This window comes from Catharus ustulatus, chromosome 4 (assembly GCF_009819885.2).
Source record: "Catharus ustulatus isolate bCatUst1 chromosome 4, bCatUst1.pri.v2, whole genome shotgun sequence".
Taxonomy (NCBI): Eukaryota; Metazoa; Chordata; class Aves; order Passeriformes; family Turdidae; genus Catharus; species Catharus ustulatus.
This window is the reverse complement of record NC_046224.1, coordinates 24,524,930-24,538,664: the sequence shown is the minus strand read 5'-3', so window position 1 is coordinate 24,538,664 and position 13,735 is coordinate 24,524,930. Positions and strand designations below refer to the sequence as shown.

The window sequence follows — 13,735 nt, the reverse complement described above, 5'->3', positions numbered from 1 at the left end:
GGGAGGTTATGTGCTTGAGTCAAGAGTGGATGCTTTACATTCTGCAAGAGCTTCCAGCCAGCTGCAGATTTTCATTAGCTCACCTAGTTTTTCTTTCTTGATCTGTGTATTTCAGCGTTCTTTCTCTGCATGTGGAAGATTTGAGCTTGGGAAGAACACAACAAATCTTTCTCAATTACCTTAGTAAAAAGAGTTCTCAGTGATTTTGTTTTCTGTTTTTAAAGAGAAGAAGGACTAAGGTGCAACTCACCTATAGTTTCTGCCTTATATTATATTTTTCCTTGCTCTGATCCAGAATGAATATTTTTTACTAGTTTGTGTTAAAGCTTGGGCTTATATATAAAGTGGTCATTTTCCATGCCGTATGTGTGGTCGGTGCCTGCACGTGAGTTTATACCCACCTCCCTGGGAACTTGGCTCATATAACCGGCTATGAGTGTCATTCTCATAGTACTCCCTGTAAAAGCACCAGTCTATGCTTCCTCTCTTGGTGTGTGCAGGAAGGGCTGGTTTTGGAGGCAAGAGCTGAATGGTTCCATGGGTGAAATGATGGGTCAAAGGGGATGTGGAGATGTTTGCAGGTGCATGGAAGGGTTTGACTTTGAAGAATGCAAATGCTTCCTGGTCCGGGCCATCCTTACCAAGAAAAGGTTAATTTGCAGCACTGTGGCCTTCAGTCTTCTCCCCCCACCCTCCATGGAATCCTTTAATCATGTTGGTGCGGTGAAATTTCAGCCCTGAAATGGTGCCTTTGTGCAATCGTTTTGGCGTCTGCCATGGAGCGCGGGGTCGTTTTCTTGTCCTTTTTTTTATTTTTTTTTAAATGGCTTCTTTGTTCGCTACCGGACTCCCCTCCCCAGCCTTGCATCTGTATCAGATACAATTAAAGGGATAGGGAAGGATGCCGGGCCAGCTCCTGCTAGGCTGTAGGAGGAGTGATTAACCCCTCTGTTACCAGTGGTGTTCTCAGTACTGTCTTACTTGCAACAACCCTGCGGTATGAGAGGAAGCATCCCCTTCCACTGGAGAATGGTTGAGGCAGACCCCCTTCACTTTCCTAATTTGCTTCTTCAGGAGCTGGAGAAGCATACTTATGTGTGATTAAGAACTTTCTTTTCCCATTCATCCATGCTGTGTCACTTCTCTCTCCCACCCCGTGATCAACTTGCATACCTTTAATTCCACCATGGCTTCCCTTCCTCCCTACCTGTGCTCCCAACTTGCTCAGCAATGCTCTTCTGGGCTCTTCCCACAGCCTGTGATTTGGGGTAGTGGTTTCTCCTCCTGTCCATGAATGGTCCTATTTTGTGTGGAACTCTTTAGCTGGCATCACTATTATTAAGTCATCCTGCTGTGGATGCTCTTGGCCAGAGCATCCAAACTTCATTCAAACAGTGCTATGTTTTTTAAAAAGCTTTGAACATGTTCCACAGTTCCTAGATGTTCTGCTTATTTTACTCACCTATAAAGTGTTTAGTGAATGGGAACTCACTGCATCTGCTCACATGCACCACCATTGAAACCCTTTGGAATCAACATGTAATTGCTGGGAGTGTCTGGTAATTGAGCTCCTACCCTTCTGCCACTGGCCTTGAGAGATGTTCTTAAGCAGAGTGATACCTGCTACACATTTTTCTTTCCAGACAAGTTCAGATACCCTCCCAGCACCTGACTATATACAGAATGTCTTCTTCAACAAGTAAGGAAGTAAGTGTATACATGTGTTCTGGAATATACTTTGTGTGTATGAGTGTTTATGTTTAGATTCTTGCTTGTGGAAGGCAAGAGCATGGGAGGGGGTGGGGAGCGAGTTGAGTTTTTACAGAGAAATTAATGGCTGCTTCCAAAATACAAGTTTTTGTGTATGTGGGAAGTTGGGTTTTTTGAAAGTATGCTACCTGGTCATGAGGAACCAAGATGAGAAACCCCACCCTTCTATCCTAGAGAGCATTAGCAATCACCCTAAGAAATTTTTGGATGAAGCATGTGCAAAATAGTACTCTTGATTGCATGTGCTGTGTCTCAGATGAAGAACAGAAATAAGTGTTAGTTCTTTTCTCATGGAAGAAATTACTGGAGGTGAGGTGTAAACAGAAGATGAGCTTCATCTCCATGAAGAGTCTGGACAGCCAGTCAGAATTGTGCCTATGTCCCCTTCCTGAGAGGCAGAGGAAGGCTGTGCACTGGATCTGTGTGGTGATGTGTGTGACCTATCATACATGTACTGGGGGAAAAACAGAGACTTGCAGGGAAGAGGTTCAAAAAACCCAGACATGTGAAAATGAAACTTTTAAGTTTATTATTCCATATGTTTAATGCAGAGTTAATGGTGCTAGGATGACACAGAGACTGAGGAAAGGGAGGTGGGAAGGAAGGTGCTACTTGCATAAATAAGGGGACAGGGCTGGCAGAGGTTACATGCGTACAGGGAGCAAACATTCTACATGATCTTTTCAGACACCACAAGGATAAGTCATTTGTAGCTAAGGGAGGCAGGAAGGGCATCTGACAGTCATATCAGCAGAGGGATACAGCAGCACCCATCACAGTCCACATTTGGTTAAAGTATCTTCCTAGACTGGACATTGGAAAGTCCCACAGCATGTCTCTGCAATCAGCTGCCAGGAATCATCTTTTCCTGCGGCAATTTTTGTGCCAGTTCACTCCCTGGCATGACAAACCACCCCAGTCCTGGAGGTGACAAAGGAGAAGCAAGTGGACTGTCCTCAGATGTTGGGCTGAAAAAAGAGGTTGACCTCTAAGAGCTGGTTGCTTCCAGTTTGAAACCCAAAGGCAAAGAACATTACTTTGCACCTAAATAGGCTTCTTTTCTTTCATCATCCAAGAGGGGGTATGTATGTACCTTGCTTAAAGCCACAGGATTATCTTTCCATTCTCAGCATGGGTGGGAAGGAGGTATTGGCTGACTGGGAGACATGATGAACGAATGAGTTCAGCCTGGGTTTGGAGTGGGAGCTCAAAGAGTACTGGAATCAACTCTGGGTGTTGGCAAGTGCATTGTAGCTTTCTTGGTACCTCTTCATTTCATGCAGGCTCTGTCAGACATGGAAGAGCAAGGACCAAGTTTGCTCAGAGGTCGTTTGGGGTACTGAAGAGATTAGAAGAGACTGAGAGGCCAGAAATGCCAGACATAAATGAATTATACAAAGTAATTTTTTAAAAGGAGGATTCACCCATAGCACCGTAATGATTCATTGGTCCTTCCCCACCTCTCCTCCACCTTCATACATGAACATGTGTGTGCACACAGGATGTGATACGAGTAATGCCAAAACTGACCATGCTGTTCCCAAATCCCATGTACTGTTCAGGCAAGCCTTCAAATCTCCATGCTGGGAAGAGAGTGGGATTAAACAGATAGGATGGAGGGAGGAGGTGGGGAGAAAAGCTAGGGTGCAGCTGTGGAAATCGGCAAGGAAGCAAGCATAGGTTGGTCTTCCAAGGGGTTCAAGACTCATGCATGTGTGAATCTTAGGCAGGACTGGTGCACGATGCTGATTGCATGGAAGCTGGCCATGCCATCCTCCCTACTGCTCCTCCCCTGACACATCTGCCAAGGCTGAGGGGCCACCCTGCACCCGCAGCAGGTGACAAAGTGTTGGCCATTGTGGCCTGTTGGAAACACTTGCAAACTCCCTGGAATGGTGTGCGAGGGGAAGGAAAGGACAGTCTCTCTCATTGTACAGTCCAGGGTGCGCACAACAAAACCCACCACAGACCAGTCACTCCATGTCTAGAATCCTCCTCATCTAGAAGGCCAATAAGGCATTGCAAGCCAGTAACGTGGCCTGTGTGAAATGGTAAAGGGTGAAAGGACGATAAACCTTCCTCTAGGTGGGTGTGCCAGCAAGAGCTGGGATCAAGAAAGGCACTTCTGTATGCTTGGTGGGTTCTGGTGGCTGGATGGCACTGAGTGACCTTGGAGTTCGGAGGCTCTTCTGCCTGTGCTGATTCTTCGGAGCCTTTCCGTCGCTGCTTCGGTCACTGTTCCCCATTCCCTATGGCCTGGAGAGAGTTGTGTACACGGGCTGTTCCCAATGTGTGGGGCTATGGGACTGTGGCACGGAGGGTGCAGGGTCAGAGATGGCAGTGTAAAGGGGACGTTGGGAAGGTCCCATATAGGAGAAGGCAGAGTAGAGGCCAGAGGCTTGGGTGGAATGGCTGTAGTAGGGTCCCGAAGGCTGGTGGTCCGGGTAATCAAACTGTGGCCTGGAGATGGAGGGGAAGGCCGAGCCGTAGTGGGGCAGACTCAGGGATGTGTAAGCAATCTGGGAGGTGGAGGGCTGGTCAGTGTAATGGCCTCCAGGGGCCGACCCCTCCGTTTTCACCTGGGCCTTTGAGTCCACCACCGATGAGGTGGCAGTGGACAAGGAGACTCCATGCTGCTTGGAGATCCAGGCAGAGTGTCCGCTGGCCGCAGCCAGGGCGCTCCCGAGGCCATAGCCAGCAGCGGCCGCTGCCGCATAGCCCCCGACGTGGCCTGGGTGGCCGGCGTGTCCGTTGGGTGGCAGGTATTGGTCGAATTCATTGACATCAAAGGTCTCCATGTTGGACATCACCTCATGGCTGATCTCCCCGATGTCCACATTGCCAAAGTCAATGTGTGGCTTTCCCCCTTCCCCCAGGGAACGCCCTTCTCGTTTGGAATCGATTTTGCCTGCCTGCATCTCGGTCTTAGGAGTGGTAGGAGGTGTGGGGGGCCCATGGCTCTGACCTGCAATGTGGAGAATATTTTGAGGAGGAAAGAGAGGTGAGTTACAGCTTTATGATTGGCTCTATACATAACCCAGCTCTGTTCTTCCCAGTATGCCAGCAGCTGTCTATCTGGAGGCTTTGGTGGAGGGAGAAAGAAATAGCCAGAACCAAATCTCTTTATATCATCTTGTGGAAAAAAGGGGGGATGCAACAATACCTTGCCTGACTAGAGGAACACAAGTGCCTCTGAAACTCAGGTATGTCCCTGTGCTGCTGACACCAGCAATCTTCTGGGTCATGAGTAAGGTATGAGACCCATCACTAAGGATTTCACCACGATGACTTATCTTTTTTGAGCCTCTGACTTGCCTGTTGTCTGTCAAGAGATTCACTGAGACCCAAGACTCACCTGAAGAGTGCTCTGGATGACCGTCGGACATGGGCGACCCTTCGCCGGGATGCCTGTGATCCAGGTGGGCATTCTTGTAGTGGGCCTGGATGGCAGCAGCCCCACCAGCCTCCCCCTCTACCTGGCCTTCACCCTCGCCCTGTGTGGCCTTGCCATTTTTCCGCCGGCGGGGCTGGTACTTGTAATCAGGATGGTCCTTCTTGTGCTGCATCCTCAGCCGCTCCGCCTCTTCGATAAAGGGCCGCTTGTCGCTTTCGTTCAACAACCTGCAGAGACCAAGGTGGTAAAGAAGAGAAGAGGGAAAGGAGTGGGGCAGGTCCATCAGAAAAAAACACCCGTGCTCAGTACTGTGGGACAGGGTGCGTAAATCCAAATGCCAGGCTGTTGCCCCATGGAGGGTACTTCCCAGGACAACAGGAAGAACTTAGAGTGTTTCCATGGAGACAGCAATGCTTTCCTTCTTCTCCTTAGTCATTAAGCCCTGCCACCGGTTGGTGCCAGTGCTGGGTCCCCCTTCCCCACCTGTGTGAAGTTCTCTCCTCAGTAAGTAAGTATCTACCCTCTCTTCCTTTGCCAAAGGGTGAAGTGCAGCCTTTTTTTAGCTGTGTTTAATAAGGATGGATGAGCTGCTTTTAAAAACTTTGGGCAAAATTAAGGGCAGTTGGAATTGTCCTTTGGGCAAACGTAGTGTACTACCTGTAGTGCTGCCTGCCCCATGTCTCTTGTTCTTCCCCAGACTGTATTTGTTCCAGGTTAGCCTCTCCCCTTCTATAGGCTCTGCTCCTAGTCTGAGGCTGTATTGAGCACCAATAGAAACAATTGATGTTGGCATCACAATAACCATGTAAAGCAACCTTTAGTCATCTGACAATATTCTAAAAGGGAATTAAAGGAAATTTGGAAGGAGCAGAAACAGTGTATTGTACTATTCCTGGAGCTCCTGCTCGCCTCAAACATAGACAATGCAAAAGGCTGAAGCACAAAAGACCACCCTCTCTTGAACTTGGCCAAGCAGTTGTGAAAAATTTAGCTGCTATTTTTCTGGGTTTGTAGAAGTAGATGAGCCTTGGTCTCTGGATGAAAGGCACTGCAGAAATGTAAGCTCCTTGACTGTATTCCTGCCAGATCATGGGCTGCTGTAGTTAAGGCTCTCTGAGGACATAGTGAAATGCACAGGCAGGATGCCTCATAGCACTTGAAGATAAGATCAAACTCATTGCTCAAGCCTTCTGTGGCATTTCAACCGGAAGCACTTCAGTTTCATGTTATGATTTTCCTCCTCATATTCTTGTGACTCAAGGTCATCCTGCCTCCAACCAAAAACCAGTGCCCTCAGAAGGGACCAGTCTTCTCATTATCGGGAGCTCAAAACAGCCATTACAAATGGCAGAGAGTATCACAAACAGCAAAAAAAAAAAAAATCCATTTATGTTATGTCCTTTTTCTCCCCAGCAAAAGAGCTATATGGGAATGGAACCGTGCCAGCACCTTGGCACCCCCAATGCCCTTAGCACTAAAATGTGACCAATTCTGTTTAGCTGTAGGCTCTGGGGAAGATATAAAGGCCTGAACTGACATGAAAAACTGAAGATGAAGAGGAGGCATGGCTCAAGGAATACACAGGTAAATCTGGTGGGCCATCAGATGGGTCACCAGCAAGTAATGGGTTGGTCCCTGAGCACCCTAAACTTCTCCCATACTCCTTGTTCATCACCTCGGCTGGTGGACAGAAGGTGTGTGGCATGGTGCTGACCTGGGTTCACTCCAGTCAGCCTGGGCGGGTTGTGGCCACACACCACATTCCTCCACTGCCTTAATCCTGGAGATTAAAGCAACTGAGCCACCATGAATCCAACACCGGCTTTCCTGTCTCCCTCCCACCACTGTATACCACACTCACAAGTCCCAGAGGGCTGTAATCCCTCAGCCTGCTCCAGACGGCCCTCCAAGGTTGTAGACCTTGTGGACTGGGAGCAACCTTGCCTTGGCAAAACCTTCATCCTTGCAGAACGTGGGATATGGAGAATAGAAGTAAAGCCTGCAAAGCTCAGCCTCCGAGATCTGTCTTGTGGATGGTGTGAAACCATCCATTGGAGGCTACGTAGCTGTCAGATCCCTGCTCTCTGAGCTATGCTCAAGTGCTTCACTCCTCTCCCTCTGCCAGCAGCCCATGGGTAGTGCCACCAGCAGGGCAGAGGCAAGTCCACTCCCCACATCTTTGCCTTTTCTCCAAGGCTGCCTGCTCCCTCCTCCCTCCCACTGGGATCAGAATTCAAATCGGCTTTAGCAAAGTGAAACTGGTGCGAGCAGGCAAAGGCCAGGAGATTTGGGGAGATTTGGATTTCACTTGCTTCCTGCCCTCCCCCTCCTGCCCCCCACACTCTTCAGACCATAACGCAAAGGAATCTCGCACGGGCAGAGAAGTTACGGATCACAGAGCAAAGCCCTTCATGGGACTTATCCAAGCCCGACACCAAACGCTCACCCCCGAGCCGAGGGGAGAGGGGCAAGCATCCAGCGCCGTACTCTGGGAGGAAAAAGAAGGGCTCCAACCTTCCTGCTCACCTCTCACAGCCTCCCCTTCTGCCGCCTGGAACTGCACCACTCCGCATGCCAGGCGTCTGGCTCAGCAGCCAGAGGCTGACCCTGGCTGGGGCTCAGCTGCCAATGAGTCAGAGTGGTGATGGGCTTGGGCACTGGGGCTGATGGCAAGGCAAGGAATGGCTGGGAGTAGAAAGCGGCTCTCCTATATGTCCATGGCCCTAGATTTTGTGGGCACAAACCAATTCCCTGGGTGTTGCCACCCTCAGGCAAAGATCCCTCCATTGGGGCCCCTTGCTCCTCCCTACCAAGCCTTCCTCCCCTTCTTCCCATGCCTCCCTTGTTTTCAGCCCTGGAGGTGGTGCTGGCTGGCATTTTGGCTGGGAGTCGTGCCGACATTTTCAGCAGCCAGCCTCCATTTGAGAGCTGCTCCCTGTCCCACCCTAGGAAAGGAAAGTATTCAAGGACAGATTTTGTGACCGTCAAGCATAAAAACTCTCCCTTCTTTTTTAGTATGTCCCATTTGTTGTCTGCATCCATCACACACCCTAAGTGGGTACAGATTGGAAGGTGGATAAGGGGACCATAAGTCCCCTGGCACCATGTTTGGGGTCAGGCAGGTAACATGGCCGTCAGGGCATATCCTGCAGCCCCTTCCAGTGAGGGCTGGTGCCTGTGGAGAACATGACGCTGCGAATTCTGGGCTTTAAAAAATATCCTGGGCCATTGCATCCTATTTTGCAGGTGCCTCTCAAGGTTTCCTAGCCTCTTCCATCCCCACCCAGTGCCGATTGCTGGGGATGTGCTTGGTTTAATGGTGGTCTGCAGGGAGTCCCTGTGGTCACCACACTTTACTTCTAACCTGCCCTTTATCTGTATAAGCTCAGAACAGCCAACATTTTCCAAAGCAACAAGCCATGGCAGTAGGGTTTTGGTGGCCACCTTTGCAAGGACACTCATCAAAAGTTTGAGACTAAGAAAAAATTGTGTCTGCTTGCATCTGTACCCAGGTGTAGGAGCTATACCTGGGGGACAGTGTAGATAAGGCAAGTGGGAACCTCAGCAGAGGAAGCCCAGACATACCATGGCTGGAAGACAAGGCTTTGGGTTACTATCCTGGTAACCTTTAGGCCACCTCCCCTGGAGTTTTGTGGTTGGTATTTCCCCCCAGCCTCACAGAAAGACACACACATGTGTCCAGACACTGACTGTACCCATAACCTGGCTTGCTATATTGTGTGATCTCCATAGGGGCTGGCACGGCTCGGAGAGCCTCAGCATGCACTACCAGAGGAGACGTTCAAGAGAAGCACCCAGGTGGCAAACTCAGCAGCTCACAACAACCCCAAGCCTGACCCCACAAGCTTCTCATCTGAGCCACGCTTCCTGGCTGTATTGTGCCCTTAGAAACACACAGGGACCTCGACCATTGTCTGGCAGCAGTGTCCCGCTGCTCTGAGTCCCATGTGGCCAGCAGCGGGAGCCATGTCCTGGGAGCAGGGAGGCATTTGGGTGTGCAACTGTGGCCACAGGCTGGGGGCTGTGTCTCCCTGTGCTCAGAATGCAATAGTTTCATTGCTCTGCTATATTTTCAAGGAAAATGCAGCGCTTGGAGTGAGACACCATTGCTCTAAAACCTGGTAAAATTTTGCAGTAAAGGAATGATATCTTGAAATCAACATTTTGGGAACAAAAAGGGTGGGTCCCCCCTCCCACACCCCCTCTTTTCAACACAGCTTCACAGTCCATAGGCTGGCAGCAGATTCCTAGGTAAAAGCAAGCACTGTGGTAAAGGGAAGGCAGAGGGGATCCAAGCAGGAAAGAAGATTGGATGAGACATTTACAATCAATGCTCTGCCTTTGACTTCCCAAAGAAATCCCTTTGCTGGAGTTACACTCAGGAGTCAGAGTAAACAGGCTGACAGAGCAGAGGGAGAATCTAATGCCCAAAGGGTTGGTTCCTTGCAAGCTAGGTGGTTTGAAGCCAGGAATGAATAGCTGCTACAGAGAGTGTGTTTTGGAGCTTCTGCTTCAAAAAATATGTCATGGCTCACCCAAAACAGAGGGCTTCCTCTATGAAATGCTGTCAGGGTGAGATAGGCTCATGTTTGCATGAGCCTTGGTTTGTGTTCGTTGGCATGAGGCAGGGGACTGTGCTGGGGACTGAAAGTAACAGGGGTTATCAGCAGAGAGTGTCTGATGGGATGGATGCAGCACAACCAGACTGACACCTTTGGCTTTGGCACAACAGCTCTCTGCACACTCCTGGGCTGGCTGCACTCGATGAGGGCAGCCTATGGATCTGCTGGAGGAAGGAGGGGAGGCTACGTAAAGGACCCAGGATCTGAACAAAGTGAAAATAGGTTCACAAACTGGTGGTGCCAAATCTGCTACAAATCACTACATTTGCTAGTGAGAAGGGCGGGCATCACTCTGGTGCAAAGAAATAGAGGGTTCGTTTGAGCCAGCGGATTCCAAGAGAGCCTGCTAAGGCTGAGCCTGTTACAAGTCTCTTCCTCTCTGCTAAGCCTCAGTCCCCATTTCTACCTGTTCATTCTCTTTCCTTGTCCATCTCACTGCACCTGCATGGCCTGCCAAAACAGGGACCTTTCTGGGAAGGATGAGTGTCAGGATCTGACTGCTGGTCTCCTTTGCCCTGACTTTCCTCCTCAGCTGTAAATTGGTTTCCCTCTTGCTTTGTGGCACTGCCCGGAAGAGAAACGCTGTTAGTGCCGGGATCTGAGTTCAGACAGGCTGGAGACAGCCACCTGTGACTTAGCTCTTAAGTCTTGAGCTCAGCCAGTTTACTGCTAGTGCACAACTGAGCCCAACAGGGAGGGTGAGCCAAGAAAACAAGATCTCCCAAGGCAGTCAGGCAGGGAGGACCAGAATGAAAATGTCCTCATGAGGAACAACAGGGAAACTTAGCAGGAAACACATGAAAAGGGCTGCTGCCCAGGATGGAGGTGAGATTTGCTGAGCAAGCCTTCACTACCTCCAACCACCACTCTGGCTCCAGTCAACAACTGTTCCTCCTGTGAGGGGGCTCACTGTACAGAAATCCCCTCAAGGGACAACCCTTCTATCCCACTGAGTTTCCATCCTCCCACATGACCACACAGTCCTGTAGAGGATACCTCCAGACCCCAGCCCTCACACCCCACATTCCACCGTTCCCTCTTACCTCCAGAGCTTCCCCAAGGTTTTACTGAGCTCGGCATTGTGCAGGTGTGGGTACTGGTCAGCCAATTTCCTCCGGGCAGCCTGTGCCCAGACCATGAAGGCGTTCATGGGCCGCTTGACATGGGGTTTGCTCTTGTTACTTCCATTGACCCGGACGGGCATGGGAACCAGGGTCCAGTCATAGCCACTCAGCACCTGGCTGACTGCCTCGCGGATGCACACCGGGAACTTGTCATCATCCGCCTCCGAATCTTGCTGTTCCTTCTTCACCTTCCCCATCTCCCCGTTCCCAGAGCCAGTCAGGTGTGGGGAGTTGTCTGATGCCATGGAGGGTCCTGGGGAGAGGCAGTGGTGGTCTTCAGAGCCCACTGGGCTCATCTCCACCTCCGAAAGGTCTTGGTCGTCAGCCATCGTTGCTCTCAAGCCTTCCCTCTTCCTTCTCACTGTCCTTCTTCTCACTGGGGAGGGAAGGGAGGAAGACAAAAACAAAGGAAAGAAAAGAAAAAAGGGGGGAAAGAGAGAAAAGGAGAAGCAACCACCAAATCTGAAAGGGACTAGAAGGTCTCTGAAGAACTGACCACGAGACAGGGGCTGCTCAATTAAAGTGCAAGCAACGCAATTGCTGTGCACACCGCAGAACCCGTGATCAATGGGGGTGGGGATGGGTCGGGGCCCCTGATTAATTGTTCCCTATGTCTGCAATTGTGTGGGGCTGACGTGTGGAAGGGCCTGTAGCAAGAGGGATAAGGAAGGCTGGGGACCTGAAAGGAGAGAGACAAGTACCATTCTGCCTGGGCACAGCACCCCAGAGATGAGTGGAATGTGGAGGAGAGCCACCAAAATTGTGTGGGGAAGTGGCCCTTTATTTCAAAGACATGCAGTGAAATGTCTGGGGGGAGGCATGGGAGGGGAAGCACCAGCACCATATCTATAAGCCAGAAGAGACTGATACCCCAGGTGCCAGGGAACCTGAGCGGGTGGCACCACCATGCAGGGAACCAGCCCAGGCCCAGGATCCACACCCAGAGACCCTGATCCCAGCTGTGAGAAAGTGCTTCTCATCCCTCACTCTCCTCTCACATCTGATAAACCAAAGGCTTAAAATACATCTACACTTCATCCACACACACTTCATTATATGTATGTATACATATGCATACTCACATTCATGCATCTATCTCTATATCCGTATCTTTATCTATATATATCCAGACAAAAACACAACCAAGTTTAACTTTGAGACAAGCATAGCTTTGGGTTGCCTGTCCCACACACTCCGCCTTTCTCCTGTCTGCAGTCACCTCTAAAAGTCCCTGCTGCTGTGCAGCAGTTCCCCCTAAGAGAAAGAAACACTCTAAAAATAAAGGCCTCTCTATCCTCCCCATCTAGAAATTAAAAAAAAAAAAAAGTAGCAGAAGAAAGAATTTTTTTTTTAGAAAAAAGAAAAAAAAAAAGTGATGGAAAAGCATGCCTCTGACTTAACTGGAAAAAAAAAAAAAGCCAGTGCATAGCAAGAGCTGCTGTCCCTCTAGTTTCAGAGGGCAACACAGACTCTTGTTAGGGAAAATGAAAAAAGTAAGGGAAAGTAGAGGGAAAAAGCGAACAAAAGTGCGCGTGGGCAAGTGAGCTCAGGTAGGAAAACTTACATTGCTGGCCGGTGTGCCGGGCAAATCCTGCGAGGGCTGTGATTTGTATCCCAATAGCCCCCCTGTTCTCTCTCCAGCCCCAGCGGTGTCGGGGCACGCAGCACGGGAGGCTCTCAAGCGAGTGCCATTCCTGGAGGGAGGCTTGGTTTTTACTAATACCCCGGCTGGATGTCTCTAGCTGGCTTTGCTGCTTAGCACCGGGGGAGGGAAGGGCGGAAGGTGGAGCCAAGCACTCCTCACAGCCAGAATACGGTCGGCCAGGGACGGCGGGGAGGGGACACAGGCAGCCCCCCACCCCACCTCAGCCACCAGCATGTTTCCCTGTTTTCCATGGTGCCAGCTTGTTCATGAGAATTGCTGGCATTGCTGCTCTCAGTGGCATGACCACCCCAGAGATGGTGCTGGAGGATTCAGCCCTGCCAGCCTGGGGTGGTGGGATGCTGGAAGGGGTGTGGGTGGTTTGGGGAGAAGGGTGTGCATCCTCAGGATGGGGCTGTCCCTTCTTCCCCCTGACAGTGTGGTTACTCCTGAAGGGTCTAGTGCTCCCCATGTGCTAAATGAGTCCCTAGTCCTCATCACAGAGTTGCATGAGGATTCCTCTATGTGAAACAAGTTGACCTGGGACCCTGTCTTCAAGGCACTGTGTAAAAGAGCATCATTCAGACCTGCATCTGCAAGATAGGGAAGGGGATGCAGGGGATCAGAGGTGTTCTGACAGTGGAGGACATCGGGTCCGGGGAAAATGCCATGCTGCTGGACAGTGGATACCAGTTTGAGCCTTCTTAAGACTCTTGCACTCTAGGGATGGGCTCTGTGGGATCTTGCAAAGACAAGCAGGCTCTGCTTCCTCCTGCATGCTGAGCTGCTCCTAAAGGCAAACGTGGTCTCACAAGGAAAGTGGGGTTTCCTGATGAGAAGGACTCTCACACTCACTCACCCTCATTCTTGCTGCTGATGCACTGGGACTCGTAATAGATCTCAGCTCTCAATGCTTTAGAATGTTCTCCCTCACATTTTCCATTTTCCAGCTCACTTTCCTTCCCACATGACTCTGGTAGTTGGTTTCTTCAATTTCCTTTGTTACCCAGGCTGGTATAGACCAACACCAACTCTGTAACCATGAGAAGTCACCCACAAAAATTCTGATGATCTCCTATGGTAGCAATGCGATAAACTGAGCTCTTGCCCCAGCTTTCTGCTGGAGACCCAACCTGAAGGCGCCTCAGTGCTAAGTCAGAAA

At 50.2% G+C, this 13,735-nt stretch overlaps 1 protein-coding gene across 1 annotated transcript; it reads right to left on the bottom strand.

Moving 5' to 3' along the window:
- Positions 1-2,276: 2,276 nt before the first annotated feature.
- SOX10 (SRY-box transcription factor 10) lies at positions 2,277-12,742 on the bottom strand. The gene is made up of 4 exons (XM_033057097.1): positions 12,496-12,742; positions 10,851-11,307; positions 5,126-5,391; positions 2,277-4,735 (listed from the first exon to the last, which is right to left on the bottom strand). The coding sequence occupies exons 2-4, from the start codon at positions 11,258-11,260 to the stop codon at positions 4,020-4,022; spliced, it is 1,392 nt and encodes a 463-aa protein (XP_032912988.1). The 5' UTR covers positions 11,261-11,307; positions 12,496-12,742; the 3' UTR covers positions 2,277-4,019.
- Between the last annotated feature and the right edge of the window lie 993 nt (positions 12,743-13,735).